We start from the raw sequence: 22,118 nt of genomic DNA on the forward strand, positions 1-22,118 counted from the left end.
CCCCATACATATACAGCCACCCAATTAGATAAGATGGATGAAGCAAAGAAGTGCAGGCCGACAGGAACCGGATGTAGATCTCTCCTGAGAGACACACCCAGAATACAGCAAATACATAGGTGAGTGCCATCAGCAAACCACTGAACTGAGAACAGGATCCCGGTTGAGGAATCTTAGAAAGGACTGAAAGAGCTTGAAGGGGCTCGAGACCCCATATGAACAACAATGCCAAGCAACCAGAGCTCCAGGACTAAGCCACTACCCAAAGACTATACATGGACTGACCCTGGACTCTGACCTCATAGGTAGCAATGAATATCCTAGTAAGAGCACCAGTGGAAGGGGAAGCCCTGGTCCCCTGAAGACTGAACCCCAGTGAACGTGATTGTTGGGGGGAGGCGGTAATGGGGGGAGGATGGGGAGGGGAACACCCATATAGAAGGGGATGGGGAGGGGCTACGGGGATGTTGGCCTTGAAACCAGGAAAGGGAATAACAATTGAAATGTAAATAAGAAATACCCAAGTTAATAAAGATGGAGAAAAAAAAAAAAAAAGGTATCTAACCTGAGAACAGGGGAAGAACAGCCCCCTAGTGAGGGGGAAAGGCAACTGTCACTAGAAAAGACAGGGAAATGCAACTTTTCATAGAACAACTGTAACCTGCTAGGTGACTCCAGTCAGTGCTGACACCTCAGCCACCAGTCAGTGGGAGACTCAGTCATCTCCAAAGTTGATGACTTTTAAAATCAGCTAAAGGCTAGCAGAGCTGGAGCTCTTCCTTAGGTTTTCTCCTGGGTTCCAGCTCCAGTTCAGAAGCATCTTAACAGACGAAGCTCTGCCTCATTCCTACACGGGTGAGCGAGGCCCTCGCAGAGGTTAGGGGCAGAGCCAGAACTCAACTGAGACTCAATAAAACTTTCTTTTATAAAAATGTTTCAGGAATCAGAAGTAGAAAGATTACACTGACTGACAGCCACATGCTCATCATTCAAGGTCAAGAATTATTATTAATCTGCTCATTTTCTTTAAAAGATTTCGAAGTCACTTATATGCCTTCACAGAACTAGTCTAACTCGTCTAACTAGTGTCTTCACGAGTTAAAGCAAACCCCTGGCAAAGAGAAAGACGGAGATCAAAGCGAGGATATCTGGAGAGAAAGGCAGGCAGATTGTTTGTCAATGCTCACAACGTAGAAAATCTGCTCCGTTTCTTTTTTTTCAGAACGGTAGTCTGGAAAACACAGACTTATTCTAAAGGGACGCTGCTCCTTTAAGTTGCTTACTGATCCCACCCAGATCTTGCACCTTGGCCAGATGCCTGACCACTCTAGTAAACAAGGATAAGAGAATGCCAAAACTTCAAAAGCAAAGACAATTATTTCCCAGAGCACAGAACAATATCTAATGGCTAACTAATAATTGTCCTTGCTGTGGGCATCTGCTGCACTGTTCTCTTTCCTGTCTGACAGACTTCCTAAGGTAAGACAGAGCTGCTCGGATTTAATTCCTAAACTCAGGACCGTCTAGGAACTGTGCAGGGATAAATGGCTGATGTTCTTGTCGTGGTGTGAAGGAAGCTTATTGAAAACTCTGCCTTCTGCTGCGACTCAAAACCAATTATTAGGTAAACATGAGTAATTGCTAGATATGGAAATTTAAAACTGAATGTTAAAGGTATGTAACTTTTCAGTTTGCAAATTTTATTCTAAATTCACAAGCTACTAAACTGTATCATGATAATGTTAATAACTTTTAACTTTTTAAAAATTTGAAGTGGATTTCTACAATTCAGGATTAATTTTAGGACATTTTAGCATTTGGTTAATTTGGAAATTTGAATAAAGAATAGCCAATCATTTTGTCTTCATGGAGAAACCATGAAAATGCAAATGCTGAGGTAAAATTACTAAAAATCTACAAAAACTGTTTTATTTTTGAAAAGTTATAAAACATAATGTCTCTTGAATATATTGATCCCCGATACGGACTTGAAATAAGTTTTAGGCAAAATTTCAAAATATAGCATTTGGAAAGGGAGCTGCATTTTAAGTAAAATTTAGCCAGTATTAACACAGAGGTTTATATTTCTTTTAATTTAACTAACTGCGTTTTCTAGCTCTTCAAATCATCTGTACATCTTTCTGAAAGATAAGAGCTATTAAGAACTCGGGCATTAGGACCTTCTGAAAGCGATTAGTGGGTGGGCCCTCACAGTGTCAAACTAACAGAGTGAGGGAGTTCAGGCAGATAAGAGGATGTAAAGGCTAGAGAAAGAAAGACAAAGCTGGAAGGATATCCCGCAGACCCCAGGGAGAACCAAAAGGCTTTGCCCCAGGCACCTAGTCAGGAGCCTCAGAAGAAAACACAAACCAAAGATATCGTGATGGTTGCCCTGCTTGAATGGCCTCAGTGACTATTATCCACAGGAGGATTAAATTCCGTTCTCCAAGGCAAGAAAACTACATGTTCAGTTCTCTGTTTTAAGGGAGGATAAGGTATTATTTGAAGCCAATGGTTCCAAATTCCTCTTGTCTCTTCCCCCGAGTCTTAGAGGTCCAGAAGGCCTGAGATGTTTCTGCTGATATGGGTGCAAGAAAGGAAACACCTGTATACCATTAATTACTTGTTTTCCTCTCTGAAAATGACGTAGCAGCTGTGTGTGTCTACAGGACTCTATCTTTACGCTAAGCTTCAGAATTGAAGAAGTAGTTCTTTCATGATCTCCTTGGTTAAAACAGAGGAGCCATTTCTGTGTTCTATTTCCTTAGCACAGTTCTAGCGGGGTTTGGGTTTTTGGTTTTGCTTCGACGACCCACTGTCTTCACATCCTAGTCAGTATACCTGGTCTGAAGCTTGGTTGACATTTAGCTGATTGCTCGCGGTACATGGGCCAGCACAGGTGCTTGTTCGCACGGAAGCGAAGTTCTGTTAATAAACTTCCTGCTGCCTGCTATTTGAGGAAGAAACAGTGGCCTGAAGCCAGCAGTCGGCCGTTATCGCCATCCAAACAGTCTTGCTTCTTTGCGGGGTTTAATCCATCTGCCTGTCTGAAAGAAGTCAGTCTCCCAGCTCACCCATCACTGTCTTTGCACGTATTCCCGCCCTCTATTGAGAGTCTGGAAAGACCGTGGTCATGAATTTCCAGTTCACATTTTCTGAAGGCCAGGTGCCAAAGGAGGAGGAAAATGTGACTTCTTTTCCAGACCTCCTGGAGTTAATGCAGCTGAAGGAGGCAAGCGCTCAAAACCACTCGGATTGTCAATTCTAAATAAACCTTTTGTTCCTGTTCCCTTGGGTCTCCTGAGCTAGCAACATATCAGCCATCTTTTGTCCGGGAATTCTGTGGGTTTAAACATCACTGTGTGTGCAGCTGGGCCTATTGAACTGAGAATTTTAATATTGAATTAGAGTTTTCATTGTTTACCAAGGAAAAATTAGTTTCACTGGGTTAAAGGGGGAGGCCTCTGACTTCAAGTCTTGCCCCATTTTGTTTGGAAGTCGCCTTTAAGCAAATCTAGTGGTTTTTTGTTCAGTAGATATGCAGTTCTACCTTTAAACCCGATGAAGACAGACTTTCCAAAGCAAGAGTAGAGATGAGAGAGGAGTTAGGGAAGCTGAGGAATTGTCTTATTCTAACTCGACTTTTGAACTCATTGGGGCTGCATGCATCCTAGAAAGACTGAAAGGTGGTGTGGTTCTGTACGACCCAAGAAAAGTAGGATTTGCTAATAAAGAAAATGAACGTAACAAACATACAGTCGTCTGGATTCACTCTGAAGGATCTGGAAATGACAAAGCAGGTACCGGGATGGAGTCATAGTCCCGAAACAGTGTGGGACTGAGAAATTGACCAATGACATTCCTTACTCCCAGCTCTCCATAATATAGGAAGAAATTCAAGCTGCTTAAATATAACCATTTGAATATAAGTGGATATTTACTTAGTCATGGTATTATGACTTGCTTAGGTTAGCAACTTAAAAATCTCAGTATGAGTAGTGTATTTGAAATGTGTGTGTGTGTGTGTGTGTGTGTGTGTGTGTGTGTGTGTGTAGCTTTCTAAAGATAGCTCTCAGGTTGGAGATTTAGCTCAGTGGTAGAGTGCTTGCCTAGCAAGCTCAAGGCCCTGGGTTTGGTCCTCAGCTCCGGGGGAAAAAAAAAAAGATAGCTCTCTCCTTACACTGTGTGGGTCCTGGAGAACCAAACTCGAACTTACCATGCTTGGTATCAAGTTGCTTAACTCCCTGAACTATGTTGTTGGCTCATATGACAACTTTTGACTCTACAAGTTTGGACCTATTTATTTATTTTAAATTAATTAATTATTTAGCTTATTCTCTCTGTCTCTCTCTGTCTCTGTCTCTGTCTTTCTCTCCCTCTCTCTTTCACACCGGACAGGTAACTTGTATATATATATATATATATATATATATATATATACATATATATATATATATATATATAATAGCTTCCAGTTTAGTGTTTTTATGGGAGTCTTGAGTGTGCAAATGAGTCTCTGTTTCTTGTGCCTCCTCTCGTCTCTTCCTGGTCTGTTTTGTCCAATTCTAATGTGTCAGTTCTTGTTTTATTACATCATGTTACAATCCCTTAGAAACCTGTTTGTTTTCTTTTTTAAGATTTATTTATTCATTTACACTGCCACTCTCTTCAGACACACCGGAAGAGGGCATTGGATCCCATTACAGATGGTTGTGAGTCACCATGTGGTTGCTGGGAGTTGAACTCAGAATCATTGGAAAAGTAGTCAGTGCCTTTAACCACTGAACCATCTCTTCAGCCCATCTCTTTGTTTTCTAATGAGGGATAGAAAGGGGATGGATCTGGATGGGAGGGGGGATGGGGAAGGGCTGAGAGGAATGGAGGGGAGAGGAACAGTCATCAAGAAATGAGAAAAAAATCATTTTCAATAAAAGTAAAAAGGTAAATATTACCTTTTGTGGAAGTATTTATAACTGAATTTTCCATTTCAAGGTGTTACCAGGCAGATGAATTTTTACCAACTACCATAATGAGGAAAAGAGACGTTGCCTTCTGTCTCCTGCTTTTGCCAGCTTTTATGACTCAAGCAGTGTATGGACAAAGAAAGAAAGGACCAAAGCCAAACATACTTGCAAGGAAAAATGACTTTCAGGGTAAAGAAAAGAAAGTGTGTTTTTTTTTTTTTTTAAAGTTTTCATTTTAGCCTGTGAAATCACTAACATAACATTTTAAAATAGTGTTTGGTTTAAATAGCAAATCATGTGTAGCTATGCATGTGATGTTCTGCTTGATAAACTTATTATCACTGTAGCAATAAGCCCTGCACATTTAGATCATCTCAGAGAATTTAGAGCACTTGTACATTTATTATTTATTTCATTTGAACTCCACTTGTAAATTAGAGACCTTAAGGCCAGAGACAAATCAGCTATTAAGAAACCAATCTAGAATTCATGTTCAACTCTATTTTTGAATTAAGTTTCATGTTATTATTCCTACGATGAGCATAGACACATTTTCTCATTTGGTTTCAAGTTACTAATATGACATAACCCAAGTGTTAGATGATTTTGATTTACCTTTTGACACCTTTGCCTAGTATTTGTTTAATTTAAAAAACAGGTTATACTTTATTTATTTATGCTTTAAGTGGCATAACCTTTGCGTTCTCTTTCAGATGCCATTTGCTCCATAGATGTCGTCTTTATCTTGGACAGCTCTGAAAGCTCTAAAATTGTGCTCTTTGATAATCAGAAAGATTTTGTGGACAGCTTGAGCGAGAAGCTTTTCCAGTTGACTCCTGGTTGCTCATTAAGATATGACATCAGACTGGCAGCCCTTCAGTTTAGCAGTTCGGTACAGATTGATCCGCCCTTTTCCTCTTGGAAGGATCTCCGGACATTTAAGCAGCGGGTCAAGTCTTTGAATTTAATTGGGCAAGGTACCTTTTCTTACTATGCCATCGCCAATGCCACAAGGCTACTTAAAAGAGAAGGGCGCAAAGACGGCGTGAAGGTGGCTTTGCTGATGACTGATGGCATTGATCATCCCAAGAGTCCAGATGTCCAAAGTGTTTCTGAAGATGCTAGAATTTCGGGAATATCATTTATCACTGTTGGACTTTCCACTGTGGTCAACGAAGCTAAGCTTCGTTTGATATCTGGGGACTCTTCCAATGAACCTGTTCTACTATTAAGTGATCCAACACTTGTAGACAAAATTCGGGGACGCCTGGTAGGTATCTAGAGGGTTGAAAAAAAAATATATATCTTGCTGTATAGTCATATCGTGGCTAGTTAAGTGTAGATACAAAACATTAACAAAGTAGGATTCCCGTTGGATTGCAGAACATGAATCTTTCTGGATTTTCTTTCCACTACCTTGACAATCTATTGGGGATGTGTGGAGTTTGTTCTCTGAGACTGCATCCCTAACTTTGTCACACCCTGAGGATTTGGGAAAGATTAATTTTAAAGCATACCCTATACTCCACTGTTCACTTATCCTAAAATCATGTAAATTATTGACTTACATTCATTTGGTTATCAGTCCGTGGTCTGCATTATTCGTTTTAACTTTGTCCTTTCTTACCTCCCATGTGCATGATTACCTTTGACTGTCTTACCCATTTCCATGTCATATCACTTAAAAATTCAGACTCGCAATTTACTTCTTTTTGATTTTTATTTCTTATATGTTACAAGCCTTATATTACTTTTCCTATTGCCTGACAAAGCAACCTAAGAAAGGAAGAAACTATTTTGGTTAACTAATTGAACCTATGTAGACTGGAGTCAGAGATTACTGTCCAGCCTACAGTTCACAGATGAATCTCACTGGGAGCAAGCATTTTACATGAACCTTAAGGCGCTAGGACAATACCTAACCCTGCCTGTGCCCTTCATTCAAGGCATCCATGCCTCTCAGCTGTCCATCGCGTACAAAAGGGAATCCCGGGAAGGTGAACCTTTAGTGGCTTGTCATTTCTTCCCCCTCATCATCTCTAGTATGAGGAGAGCTGACTCTAGAACTGACTCCAGAAGGCACAGAGTGGGCAGCTCCTTGCTTGCCCAGATGTTCAGGCACAGGATGTTGCTGCTCCCTCTAGATACACCCTTGCTGAGATTCCTACCCAACTGAGGACAGAGGTTCTTGGCCGTAGACTGGGGCGAGGGCTGTTTCTGGGGAAACAGAAGACGATCAGTGAGAGTCTACTTCGTCAGCACCCTGTGACTTCTGCATGTTTGTTCAGATGTCACTTCTGTGAATAACCCTCTCCTGACAGAGACATAGTGCTTTCCAGATGCATTTCAGGTCCAGAGCATTTGAAAGAAAGCCACACCACCATTCATTACCCCTCTCTGTAAAGCAGGACCTGATTCTTTACCAGATCCTTGGGAAAATTCCTCATTTAGTCTGTGCTCATTGCATTGTTAGTTGACATTTTAACTTTCTATATTGAAATTCTTATGTGGCTAAACCCTTAAAATATGCATGATTTAAGAACAGAAATGTGTTACTTAAAGTACACAATTCCGTGAGTTTTGACAGGTACACACAGTCATGTAACCATCAACACAATTAGAATGTAGAAATTTCTATCACTTATACAAACTACTCAAACTTCCTTGTGATTGCTCCCTGCACCCCTGACCCCAGAGCTACTGATCTGGTTTTCATCACTCTGGGTGACTGCACACTTCAGTTACAGAAGTAAACCCATATCCTATGTACCCATTTGTGTTTCATTCCTTTTACTGAAAGTACTAATTTCGAAATGAATTTGGGTTATGTTGGGGAGATCAGCAGACTACTCATTTTTATTGCAATGATCAATTTAGTTGGATTTAATGGGCACAAGTGTCCAGAATAAGTAGATCTTCTTTTCAGGAACCAAACTGATAAAGACAAATCCCTTAGTACCTTTCTTAGGAAGTATCATGTAAGAGCTCTTTAGAAGAAACCTTTCAGCTCTAAATTATCAGAGAGGATGTAGTGATTCCTACTGAAGGGAATGTGCAGAGTGTCTTATGGTTAAGTTCATTATAATTTACATGTGAAACAAATTCAATCTAATGTTCTTGATACATCAGTTAGTCCTTTAGAAGAATAAGACAGTATAAAAATAATATTTAAAAATCCAGAAATAAAGGCTGAGGCTAATTAAATTTTCTCTCTCTGGACGTTCTTAGAAAACTCGAATTTAAGGTACTCTCTTTACCATGCAAGGGATTCACCTGGCATTTCTAGGCCATCTTTAGAATCATGGAATCATATGCTTTTTCTTCACTACTTGTGGTCATTTCCTATTTTGTTCCAGGCTTCATTGTTTTTTTTTTTTTAAGATGTTTATTTCTGTTCCTTTTCAGATTTTGTAGTGGCAATTTTGCTCCTAAGTTAAATTGCAAAGGCTTTTGTTGTTATTCTGGAGCTTGCTGGCCTTCCCTCCCACCCCATATATTAATAACCCCATATATTAATAACTCTGTCAGTTCTTTGTGTTTCCTCTATCACCTTTTATAGCACTGGCCTCGCACCCATTCACAACATTAGCTGATCCCCTCCAGCCTTCTATTTTGACCTCTATCCCATTACACAAATCAGAACCCACTGACACAGTGTACTTCTTTTATTTTAATGGGGACATTTCTCTATTTATTCTTGTCACTGAAATTCAAATTTCAACAGGACTTACAAGCCATAACTCTGACTGAACTTTGTAGATGACCTTTGAAGACTCCCATCCCCTGTGACTGCATGCTTTCCTATTTGCTCTCATAGCCAACCTCCTCATCATGGATGAAATTCCTACTTCCCAGGCAGCCAGCTATATCCACTGGACCCTTCTGTCCTCTCCCTTGGAATATCCCTTCTCACTGCTGTCTTTGTCTTATTGCCCACACTAGTCTTTATGACTTTTTCCCCCAACAAACTTTGACATATGGAGCAGCATACCATCTGGGCGTTAGTTGGTCCCTTTCATTCCTTTCTTCAGAATCACCCAGAAAGCTCCACCTATTCCAAGAAACTATTACTGACTCCCACTGTCCTGGCTTAAGACTTCCTACACTGCTCTCAGTGTGTTGTCCCAAGTCCCAAAGCTTCTGACTGTAAGTGCCCTTAGGGATGAAGTTTTGTTCTTTGTTTGAAACAATCTTATCTATTATGAGTGTTGGGTCCCTTTCTGTTTCTATAGAAATATAATAAGTTCTAGAAAATGTAAAAGCAAATGACTAACAAAAATTGTCATTTACGTTTTTAAGGTACTAAAGAGAAATACACTGAAAATAAAACTAAATTTTCAAAGGGAGAGCTGAAAAAAAAAGGCACAAATATGGTGAAAGAATAAATTTAAAACTTAGTAATGTCAGGAGTGTCAGGAGCCACGTGTGTTGCGGCTCACGGCTGTAGTCCTAGCACGTGGGATATTAAGGAAAGATTGTCATGGCTTTGAGGTCACTCTGGGCTACATAATGAATTCTAGCCTGCTTGGGCTACACATAAGGCCATTTCAAATAAAAAACCCACATAAAATGATAAAGATATTACTTATTGTAAAAATTTTGCAACAATGTCAAAACTAGACTCTTCTGGGTTTAGTGCTTTTCAAAATTTATAGTTTGATCTAGACTACTAGAGCTTATCATGTCGCACTCCCTGAACTCTCTCAATGTTTTTCTTCTTCTTCTTCCAAGGGAAAGATTCTGTTGATGTATATTTTAAATATTTTTCATGTGTGTATATGTCAGATGTACACACATTCATGTGGAGGGTGCCCAAGTTTTTTTTTTTGAAGTACCCATGCTGGATTATTGTTAGGTCAATGAACTCACTTTAACTGTTGAATATGACTTTACTTATTGACCCAGCTTTTTACTATTAGGAATTACAGTGAATACTGAAATGAATAGACACCATTGAGGCAGCATAGACAGGAGGTGAACATTTCTTTAGTTCTGTAAGCACAGTCAGAAGGACAGCAACTCTCGGCACATTTGATTTTTCCACTCTCTCTGTGGGCTACTGCTTTTGAAGAAACAAGAATCCCACTGGCAGGCTGGATTTATGTGTCCAGGAATATAAAAATAATTTGAGGTGCTAGATAAGACACTTAACATCTACAGATAACATATAGTACCAGAGTTTGAAAGCTGCTGAGACTACGTAGTTAAGAACCTCCCTCCTTTCCATATGGGAAAAATTGCCTGCAGTGTCTGCTCAAACACCACATGCTAGTTGTGAACATAGCAGGAAGAAAACTCAGGGTGACACTTAATTCTCAGTCCAAAGTCTCAATCCAAATTCGGACCCTATCATTAGAGCCTCTTAGGCATTTCGTTATCTCTTCCCTCTTTGGTATTAAGATGGTGTAAAATAGACAGTGAAGCAAATTAAAGGCCAACCGCCTCCATAAAGGCCCATGTTCTTGTTTATCTTTGACTTTCTCATTAGCTCTCTGTATTATTTTATATAAACTACCTTTTCAGACTGAACCACATGACACTATTTAACTTCTTCCTTCCTTCCTTGCTTTCTTTTTTCATTTATGACTTTTTTATTGGATTTTTTTAAATTTACATTTCAAATGTTATTCCCTTTCCGGGTTCCTGGCCATAAGCCCCTTATCCCATTCCCCTTCCCCCTTCTTCTATAAGGGTGTTCCCCTCCCCATCCACCCTCCTTTCCCAACTCCCTGCCCTGACATTCCCCTGCACTGGGAGGTCCAACCTTGGTAGGACCAAGGCCTTCTCTTCCCATTGGTGCCCAACAAGGTCATCCTCTGCTACATATGCAGCTGGAGCCATGGGTCTGTCCATGTAAAGAAGGACTAGTTGTCTCTTCTAGTATACATCCCCTCCCACATGTTTACCTTCTCACAAGATCTACAGTACTCTTGTCAGGAGCATCCTACTGAGCTACAGACAACAGTGAGGCCTGTGTGGGATGAAAAATAGGCTGCGTGCCCCATGGAAATTATAAATGTAGCAAAGTGTTGAAAGCATTTTGTCTAATTCTCCTTTGAGGTGAGTGACAGGTGCCACTAAAGATGGTCAGGAGACTCAACCCAGGGTTGTGACCTCAGCTAAGTCATATTTCCTTAACATAAAGCCAGAAGTTCGTGTGTGTTCTCTCTCTCTCTCTCTCTCTCTCTCTCTCTCTCTCTCTCTCTCTCTCTCTCTGAACAAAATGAATAATTATTTTTATAATAATACTTTTTGTTGTGGCACATATATTTTTTGCCATTTATTTCCTCCTAAGTAGCAAGTTATAATGTAGTTTTCTTTTATGTAAATAACACATATCATTATACACTATTAAAATTATTTCACAAATATTACATTTAACACTGTTGTGAAGGCTGCATCTCTTTTTCTCATGTTGAGCTTTTATAAATAAAATATATATTTAGGGCTCTTGAAATTTAAGTGGAAAATCCTTTCTCCTACTGATCACAATAATAGAATCCCGGCCTCCCATGTTTCTGATCATCATCGGGCTTTCTAATGTTCTATTTTTTGAGTTTTAACATAATTTTCTAAGATGCACTAATAATTTCATAAGATAATGATTCCCAAATCAGTGTCTCAATGCCAAAATCCAAATGCAAACATGTATAGGGCTGGAGACAAGGGAATATGTAATTATTTGTTTTCCTAAGTCCTTGTGAGCAAAAGCGAGACGTTTCTCATTACAATCAATTAAGTTTGGGGATAAATTATAGAGAGAATAGAGCTGATCAAAGGAACAAAAGCTAGAGCACAGGCCACAGTAAGATAAAGTTCCTAGGAAACACAGAGCCATTTTGAATGTTAGTGCCCCTCATGTCTCCCATTATTATATGGCTGAGAGCACTCCCTGGGTGGCTGGCTAACCGACTTTATTGCTTTTACAAGGTTAAAAAGGCTGAATTGCTATTCTTCTTGGAAATTGCATATCCCATGGGGAATAATTAAGACTAATAAGAAGCTGGAAGCGCAGCTATTAATTGAGTTAATGTTTCATTCTCTTTTTCCTCTCCTTCTAGGATGTCTTATTTGAAAGAAAGGTAAGCACCACATGCCTTATTACTATGAATTACTCTAAAAGCCTGGATTAGCAAACCCATGTTTTGATTCACAGAAGGTGTGACTAAATAAAAGTGTGAAATTCTTTTGAAAATGAGCTACTTTACTTTGAGGAAGCCACATGGTTTTATTTTTATGCCTCTTTATTACTTTGAGGAAACCACATGGCTTTGCTTTTTATGCATCAGTATTTCAACTGTAGGTTAGAAATTTCTAGAACATGTTGGATGTGATTTGAGACATTTTAGAGATTCATGAGACCCAACTGACAAAATTTCTAATTTGAAATGGGTTCTTTTATTCTAAGCATGGATCAAACACTCACTGGTTTGAAAGGTGCTCTTGGTATTGGCCAGCATCAATCTAGCATCTGGTGGTTGGACTTGAAGCTCATTTACTTTACTACTTTGAAGAAAACTGAGTCAGTGGAGAGCGACCAATCGGAGTGCATCGCAAAGGAAGCTGGCTAGTAGCAATGTGTTGGAAAGGTCATTGTACAAAGAGTAGTTATGAGCTTGCCAAGGACTCCTGAACTAGACACTCGGTTCCATGCAGAGCACAGGTTACAGGACAGCATCTGTTAAGTGTGTTCTGTTAATTTTGAAGACACACAGAGAAAACAATGACTTTGTCATGTTTGAGTCTGTTAGGCAGAGCTATCATACAACTCACTCTGTTTTCAGAGATGTTAAGATAAAGAGAAACGTGCATCTTGAAATTCACATAAATATGGTTCAAATCATATTTTCTTTGGCTGAATAGGGAGAAATTAATATTTACATATGATTGGGATGTGATATGTTATAAAGGGAATGTATAGAAAATCCAAAATTCCACAGAAGATGTTTTTCTATTTTAACCAATCTCTTTCTATAAATACATTGGTAAATACATGGTAGAACATTTATTTCATTCAACCACAGCAAAACTTAATACTACTTCAATAGCTGGCTCTGAGTTCTGAGTTTGCCTTGGGTAATTTAATAGAGAGAGAAACTTCCTTCAAGGGAGTTTCAGTCAGTTTCATGCTGGCAAAGGTTTGGCGTGCTAGCATATCCTGAGTTTCACTGTGTATTGATATTCTGTTTCTTGCTGATCCAGTGTGAACACAAGATCTGTGAATGTGAGAAGGGAGATCCAGGCGACCCAGGGCCTCCTGTGAGTAGACATCTATGTTGAACTTGGGATTGATAAAGGCAGTGATGAAATTATTTTCAGAGGGGGCTTTTCAGTGTCGTTTCTTTACTTGATAATTAGAGCCAGGATTTCTCCGAGATGAGACAAGAACATAGAAAGAGCTAACATGCAATGTTATGATTTAGGTGAGGTTTTATCTTACTAGAAACAAATGGTACCAAACACTCTGGAAGCCGCATCCTTCTCAGCAACCCAGTGATGCAGCGCCGTGTAGCTTGGTGGGGAAGAACCTGGTTAGGATGCTTTGGAGATTGAGGTGAATTCTGTGAAAAGGAAGCGACCACTTAGCAACTGAAGGACAATGGGGTCATGACTTGCCTCTGATAGTGTCAGAAACCATCTCCACTGCTTGTTCACTCGTCTATGTGATTCAAAATCTTGTCTAAGAATTTGGAAGCCTGGATAACAGGTTTCACAAAATGCATGGACGACATTTTTTTGCAGTAGTGTTTGTGTTTGAAAGTGCTGGCAAGAATACATACTCAGAATGTGGGGGAGCGTGACATGTTTTTTCCCCGAGACTAGGTTCAGACTTTACAGGTTTTGTTTTGTTTTCTAAATAACTACCAATCAAAGCATTAGAGAGTGGAAATATGTCTCACAAAATACAAAGTTGTATCTATTACATGATACTCAATAGAAGCTGACTTAACTAAAGTGAAACCTTAGCCTTCTTTTCCTATAAAGCTGTTGTTTAACTTACTGCGTTAAGAGACTGCCTTGAACAGTGGGCAGGAGAACTCACCACTGGAAGCTAACTGATGGGTCCCATCACTCTGTACAGTACTGTCTCATCTTCATAGGAGTAAGTCATTTACCTCAGTTTATTTGGTGCTCTTAAGACCAGTTCTCAGGAAAGGAGGTTTTTTGGTGGGGTTTGGAACAGAACTGAAGAGTTCCCTTTTCTTGGATCTGGAGCTGGTCCCCTCAATCTGAACCTCTTTGATCTTGGGCAAACAAGCTGTGTCAGTAGTGGTCCACAGTAACCCAGAGTGGAAACCACCCAGCTCCACCTCTATCCATTCAGTCTTTAAATGTCTTTGAATGAGTTTAATTTTGTTTGGAAAATGGTTGACAAGTAATTGAGAAAGAAGTCATAATTGGGAAGACAAATATTATCCTCTATTGCTTAAACCCAGGACTGCATTTGGAGAAAGGTTGCCAGCAACAGAGTTGAGTATCAGCTTGCCTCGTTAAAGATCCAGGGTCTCCTACTTTTCGTGCAGCTGATCAGAAATTATTCAAAAGTATAGAAAACTGATACTTAGTAAATATAATCTTTTCTCCATTTGTTTTCAGGGTACCCATGGAAACCCTGGTATCAAAGGTGAGCGAGGACCAAAAGGAAATCCGGTAAATTAATAGACAGGGTCTTTTTGAAGCTAAAGTAGCTTGTATACTTATCTAGAGACTGTCCTGTTTGGCTTGGTTTGTTTTTGTCAACTTGACACAAGTTAAATTTATCTGGGAAGAGAAACGTCAGTTGAAAAACAAATGTCTCCGTCCGATTGCCTATAGGCAAGTCTGTAGTGCACTTTCTTGGTTAACGATTCAAGTGGGTGGGCTAGCCCCACAGCAGGCGCCATCCCTGGACAGGTGGTTCTGAGTTAGGTAAGAGAGCAGTCGGAGCAAGCCGTGAGGAGGAAGTCGGTAAGCCGTGTTCCTTCACGGCTTCTGCTTCAGTTCCTGCCTTGAATTCTAGCGCAGAATTCCCTCAGTGATGGCGTATGAACAGAGAGTTGTAAATTGGAATAAGCCCTTCCCTCCCCAAGTTCCTTTAGATCACAGTTTTGTCACATCAATAGAAGCTCTAAGTAAAACTAAGCCACTCTTGATTGACCAGGAACTCACTCGAAAGCCCAGGCTGACCTTGAATTCTTCCCAGTGTCCTTGCCTCAGACTCCTGAGTGCTGGGATTAGAGGTTTGAACCACCACATTCAGCTAACTGAGTCCATGTCTGAAGGATAGGAAAACATTACACAGCCTGATAAGTATCAGACTTCTAATAATTAAAGAGGCAAATAAAGCCACCCATTTTAAAGAGAGGAGGCTATCAAGTTAATAAAGGAGGAAATAGAGATTTTCATTAAGTAAATAAAAGAAAATTGACTGAACAAAGGGTCCTCTTTAATAATAACTATTTGTACTTTTAGAAAGTCTGACCCAGAGAATTTTTTTTTTCAAGAAAAGAAAATGCTAGTTCATGCAGTCTTGGTGTGTGTGTGTGTGTGTGTGTGTGTGTGTGTGTGTGTGTGTGTGTTGAATTTCAAGAAGTATTTCCTTCCTTTCTCTTCCTTTTTCTTTTTTTTTTTTCTTGCCATGAAAGCTGCAACTTCCAATAATAATAACCAGTTATAATGGTGTGTGGTGAGGCCTTTGCTCTTTGCTGAGAAGACAACTTTGCTCCCACATTTTGGGATGAAATTAGGCAATATATAAGAGACATTCAAACTTTAATTTAATCAAATTTCTAATGAATTTAATATTCATTTTTAAGAATATTATCGAGAATATAATATATATAACATTATATGAATGAGAATATTCTTGGCATTAGCCTGCTTGCTGAGGAGAGGGGCTGTGTAGTTTTCTTGGGTCACGCTGGAAATAAGCCCTCTTATTTTTACTTATCCTATGTAGGTCCCAATTGATGCTAACACAACCTTCTTTTTTTGCTAAAACCTTGCCTATAAACCAATGTTCATATTTCATTAATTTGGTTTGCAATTTTGTGCGCCACATTTTATTTTCCTTAATCTTGTTGAAATCAGGCAATCTCTCTTCAGGGACATTTTAGAAAATATTCAAAGCTTCTTGGAGAAAAGCCAGAGTGTCCTATTCCAGAAAAACACAGTACTACATTTGAGAAAAACACCATGTTGTAAACTGGAATGTGGCTGAAGTTGTGAGAAATCTATGAATGTTATGCACCCTGAAAGTCTGGGATCGCTCTTAAAGGCCAAACTTTATCTGAGCTGCTATTTTCCTTAAATTGCATGGTGAAAATGTCAATGGTCAAAGCTTAAGCTTCTTCTCTAATTGGATTAACCCATTATCTAGGAATAGCACATTTTATTGAGTAATCAACCACTTGCGGGGCTGAAGAATTTTGACTGAGTTTGTTGTTTGTTGCAGGGTGATGCTCAGAAAGGAGAAACTGGAGAAAGAGGGCCTGTGGTATGTACAGAATTGATATGCTTTCCTGACAAATGGCCCTGGGAATCTCCGACTGACTGGCTTGACTGCAGTGCAATTGCAAAATGGATTCTCATTTGCCTATGCTCTTGAGGGCGCAGGCAGGCAATCAGGCAGATATGATCTCAGAGGTAGAACTCCAGGAGAAAATATTCTAATCAGCAGAGTGACAAAGGGACATAAAATATTCCCTAATACCCAACTGAACATTTCTACAAGGCTCAAAGGAGAAAGGAACTTTGCTTTATTTCTTGTGGGTCTTTTTTTTTTTTTTAATGAAAGGAAAAAAGCTAGAATTTTAAAAGTATAAGAATTACATGGTCTAAACTATGCTTTTGTCAATTTGGTTCTATTGACAAAAACAGCTTTATCCATCTCTTTGGTTTCTTGAGATGGCTTGGGAAAGCATTATGGAACAGTAATTCATTGTCAATTTTATATTTTCTTGTGCATTGCTGTGAGGACAGCAAATAGCAACACCTATGGTGGAAAACAATGTTTGTGTTGTGCCACAACTTTCTGCCTAACCCCTTGGTTTGAGCAAATAATAACAGATGTGGAGTTTCCAGGAGCTGGTCTCTTGGGGTTTTTAATTAACCCCATGGAAACATCCGATGGAAAGCTTGATCCTTTCAACAGGAGTCTGCGAAGTCGTGCGATTTGTTGATGAACTACTTCTCAGCTGTCTTCTGGACTACTGATCCTGGTTTTTTTCCTAGGTGATGGGAAAGGAGCTCTTAAAACCTGAGCCTAGGTGAATAACTCAAAAGCTGTGAGAGGAAGATTAGGTTGGAAAGGAGCTGGGAGTGGGGACAAACAGGAGAGAGAAAATTAAGATGATTATTTTGACCCTGTAACTTGATATGCTAGAAATCATAGTGCTAGAAATCAGAAAAGTTTTATTAGCAGAAATAAGAAAATCAGAAACAAACTTGACAGAGACTGACATTGCAATTTTGGGTATTTTAAATTGGAATATTTTAAAGCCAGTGGTGGTTAAGAGGCTCCGAAAGGGAAAAAGAAAAAGAAAGAAACAAAGTCCAGAAGAGTTGTCCAACAAATAAAATGACCAAGATTTTCAGGAGAAAATAAGAACATTCCACGAAGAAGGTAGCAGTCCCTCGTTTCTGCGGATTTCTATAAGCTCCTTCCAAAACCTAATTTTCCATCTTTCAAAATGAAATAACAACAAACTTTTCAAATGCTTGTGTGTTGCAATGGATAGAGAAGTTCTGGGATCTACACATTCTTGCTATGACAAATGTAGACAATTTTTGCAGAAAATACCAAAGTAACTGTCTTTAATTTTAAACACAATCTTAGCAATCGATCAATTCATGTCAACAAGCATTTCTACCCTGTTACTTTATCTTTGGCCAACTCTACTCTCATTTTCTATTCTTCGGCGTCTATTAAATTAGAAAGAAAGAAGTATTCTTTCCTCTCTGAAGTTTCTATTTGGAAAAGTTATACACAAGATAGAATAAAATTTTTGTAGGATTCATGGTCACATGGCAGTATTAGCTCATTTATGCCACTGGTTTCTCCAGCTTGTAAAATAAGTCTTACAATTCTATTTTCTCCTTGAAAAATATAGTCGTAGAATAATGATGGAAAAGACTTACTGTTTCTTGGAGTTGGCAATTTCCCAATCCATTTAATACCCAGAATTGTGCCTCTTAGAGGGCTTATGGGAACGGCACAGTGGCAAGTGTTCCTTAGGATTCCCACGAGTGACTCAGAAGACAGCCAGCCAAGGTGCTGGCTTCTCACTTAGCATGAGATAAAAGTCAATAACTCAAAGGTCACTGACTCATTAGGGTTGATAGAGGAACCATTCATTTCCTTGATGTTATATATTCCAGCCTGAATTTGAAGGGAGGGCCATGATGGATATAGACATTTATGAATATTCTAAAGGGCATTAGCTCATTTCAAAGCCAGTCTCTCAAACCCACCCTGGGGAAACATTCAGCAGCAGTAGCTTATAGTTTAAGAGTCAATGTAACAGTTTGAGACACCATTATGGTCATCATGTTCATGACAACTTTCAGTGTACGCTTTCTCCTTTAGTTGTGATCCAAAGGCTAAGAAATTGGATTTGAGGCACAAAATTCTGAAACTGAGAGTAACTGTAATAGGGAAACATGGTACCATCCTTCTCCTTAGTTGTCACTCATTACCCAAGCTCAGGAGATGTGAGATACCTTGCACTTCTGTGGTCCTATTTTCAAGACATGAAGATGTGATTTGCTGTACTTTGTATGAAAAAAAAAAAAAACAAAAAAAAAACAAAACAAAACCAAAAAACCCTAGTATTTCCTCTAATGCTGTTCTGTATTATCTTACTTTATTTAATGCTGTTCTATATATCTTACTTTACTTTTTGATTTCTCCTTTTAAACTAGGGAATCCCTGGGTACAAGGGTGACAAGGTAAGTGATTAATAACAAATAAACTGGTGTTTTAGAAAGAAAAACTTCAGTACTATTATTGCCCTTCCTCATTTCCAAGTATGCTCTTTCTTTTTAAAGATTTATTTATTTATTTTATGTATGTGAGTACACTGTCGCTGTCTCCAGACACACCAGAAGAGGGCACTGGTTCCCATTACAGATGGTTGTGAGTCACCATGTAGTTGCTGGGAATTGAACTCAGGACCTCTGAAAGAGCAGTCAGTGCTCTTAACCGCTGAGCCATCTCTCCAGCCCAAGTATGCTCTTAAAGTCAGTTAGAGTAGACTAATAATGAAATGCACTGTTATGCCTAAAAGAGAAAGGAAACATCTCATGTTTCCTAACTCAGCATGAGGAACAGGAGCAACTCCAGAGACTACAGTGACTTTCTTCTCCTACATGGACCCTGAATTACTACAGGTGAAAGAGCGTACCCCAAAACGGGGGACGTGTCTCTCGCTCCGATCTCGGGGTGGGGTGCCCCCAGGAATCACGAGTAGCCATTCTTGATGTAAAAGCACGAGGTAGCTTTATTAACGAGATCCCGGGTCTTAGCGGGATCCCGGGTCGACACGTATCTCACACAGGAGACAGAGGAATCGACCCCGAGCCTCCAAACTCGGGGGTTTATATAGGGGAGGTTAGGGGCATTCTCGAGGTTACACATGATTGGTCAATTCAAATGGTGCACAGTTACTTTCGGCGCGAAATTACATCAGCAAGGAGTACTTGCTATCTAGCAGCTCGGCAGGCAGGTAGGGTGGCTCGTCTCACTCAGGGAGGTGGCTACAGATGGTCAATGTCCTTGGGGCTGATAGCTGGTTTGGCAAGTCCTATCTCTGGCTCTCCCTCAGGCACGTCCGGCCCTGCACATCCGGACTCTGACAATGAGTAACCTTTTTAAAACTCTAGTTCTACACAGGCATGGGTCATTTACATACTTATTGGATAATTAGAATAATGGGGGTGACAATGTGTTGACAGCTGTTTGTGGCTACAACAATATAAGGTATTATTTGATTATGAAGAGGCAAGAGATAGATATTAATAAAACTGATATTTTTGAAAATTTAAAAAATTTATGAATAAGCTTCCTTACCTTGATTTAAATGTGTGTGTGTGTGTGTGTGTGTGTGTGTGTGTGTGTGTGTATGTGTGTGTGTAGATGAATTTATACTTCTATGGAATTATAGACTTTAGACTCACTGGAACAGTTCACAATTGAAAAATGTAAGCTGTCAAAGCAAAGTAGTGCAGATCTGTGGACATTCAGACCAAGATTTAGTCATGAGGAACCGTGTTAGAAACTTAGGGCTGGCATAGGGCTGATTTGTTCAAAGCTCCCCAAAGCACTTGCTTATGCGATGGTGGCCATTCTATGGGTGTTTATGAGCCCAACAAAAGGGCGGCGGAGCCTTTGCTCAGGGAACTAAAATGGAGACAGTATTTTCATTGATAGGAATCTTCCCACAAAACAAATGCTGTTTCTCAGAGTCCCGTTGCTAACAAATCTGTCTGGGGACAAATGGAATGTGAATTCTGGCCAAAAGACTTTTCAGTGTATTTATGGTAGTTTTCGGTTTGATATTTTGATAGTTGACTCATTTCATTCCCATCCAACATTAGGAAATTAATTGTGCTCTAATTGGGACTTAAAGAGTGATTTTTCCACTTACATTCTGAAATAAATTTTCGACTTTGTTCTCAGTGAAAATTCAGTTTTTCCTGGGTCAGTTTGACGTCCAGTCTCTGGCAAGAATAAACCACTTTTGAGCAGAACATAATTCATTGTCAGAGATTCGCCTTCTTCTCTTTGGCTCCCAGTGATAGCAGGAGCCCAGGCAGCATCCTATGGAGAGGGTCAGGTGGATGGAAAGTAACTTATGGCCCATGTGTTTTGTTGAGCTATGGAGTGTTAATGACATGGACTTGGAAGCCTAATAGACTCAGGTTTGTAGTCGCCACAATGTAATATTCTGAGCCTTTTATTCCTTTTAGATGATTGGAATATGTTTGCATACACACTGTTTTGCATACATACTGTTTTGCATATACACTGTTTTGCATACACACTGTTTTGCATACACACCGTTTTGCATACACACCGTTTTGCATATACACTGTTTTGCATACACACTGCTTTGCATACACACTGCTTTGCATACACACTGTTTTGCATACACATGTTTTGCATACACACTGTTTTGCGTATGTGTTGTGACGATATGTAATCCCAGAAAGGCTCAGGCAGGAACTTTGTCCTCATAAGTCGTGATTACAAGACCATTTCCTTAGAGCAAGTGTGGCACATTAAAGTGTGGCACACAGTCTGGCCAGTTTGGTTGCTATTATACAGTGAGATATAGCTTACACAAGAACAAGGATTCATTGTATGAATGAAGTTCAGGACTTCTCCTGTATTTAGTACAGTGCAGCAAACTATATCTCTAAATCACCGTGAATTCAGCTATTTCCACAGTTTGACTTCCCCTAAAGAGGAACAATACACTGCATTTCACTCTAGTGCAAATTTTCTTGCACTGCTGTCCAGTGGCATGCAGAATGATGTGTGCTGGAGCAGCACACAGATGCTAAAGCGTAGCAGAAGCAGAGGATAAAGGAAGGGCTCTGAGCTAGTATGACTGCAGGTAGCATGGGAGTAAACCATTAACCCCTTCTATCTGGTCTTCCTACCTTAGCAACAAGAATTGTTTTGAGGCTCAGAATAAAGACATGCACAGAATCATTTTCAGGTGTTGAAGAGTTTTAATAGCAACAGATGTTAACACTTTGGGGAAACTCAAGTCCTTTTTGTCTAATTGGCTGACCCTTTTCAGTTCTAACTACCAGAAGTTTGAAACATCTGAGAGAATGGGTTGATATTCTGAGGTTCTCATTCCACTTGCACAGCTGTAAAACTCACAAACAAATATTGATCATAACATTTTAATTGTGAAAATTATAGTTTTTGTATAATATGACACTTTAGACTTGTATGCATTTTGAAATGGCCACGTTAACCTCAAGAACTTATCTACCATGACAGTCTACAGAATTACACTAACACTTCTCTAAGGCAGTAAATGTCAGGTAGTATCAGAAAAATATCATTATAAACTCTAAAGCATATTTTAATGTTAGTTTTATGATAACATACTAGGCAGGATAATACAACGTGTGTAATAATGAAATCTATGCTGCATG

General features: G+C 39.5%; 1 protein-coding gene across 1 annotated transcript in view; it reads left to right on the forward strand.

The window, feature by feature from the left end:
* The first annotated feature begins 1,379 nt into the window (after positions 1–1,379).
* Col28a1 (collagen type XXVIII alpha 1 chain) overlaps positions 1,380–22,118 on the forward strand; it is a 149,869-nt gene continuing 129,130 nt past the window's right edge. Inside the window, exons 1-8 of the mRNA XM_032906950.1 lie at positions 1,380–1,479; positions 4,993–5,153; positions 5,678–6,234; positions 12,026–12,046; positions 13,167–13,223; positions 14,562–14,615; positions 16,399–16,440; positions 18,867–18,893. Of these exons, the coding sequence (XP_032762841.1) occupies positions 5,030–5,153; positions 5,678–6,234; positions 12,026–12,046; positions 13,167–13,223; positions 14,562–14,615; positions 16,399–16,440; positions 18,867–18,893 (882 nt within the window). The 5' untranslated portion in view covers positions 1,380–1,479; positions 4,993–5,029. The remainder of the gene's footprint in view (positions 1,480–4,992; positions 5,154–5,677; positions 6,235–12,025; positions 12,047–13,166; positions 13,224–14,561; positions 14,616–16,398; positions 16,441–18,866; positions 18,894–22,118) is intronic.

Source organism: Rattus rattus, chromosome 6, assembly GCF_011064425.1.
Source record: "Rattus rattus isolate New Zealand chromosome 6, Rrattus_CSIRO_v1, whole genome shotgun sequence".
Taxonomy (NCBI): domain Eukaryota; kingdom Metazoa; phylum Chordata; class Mammalia; order Rodentia; family Muridae; genus Rattus; species Rattus rattus.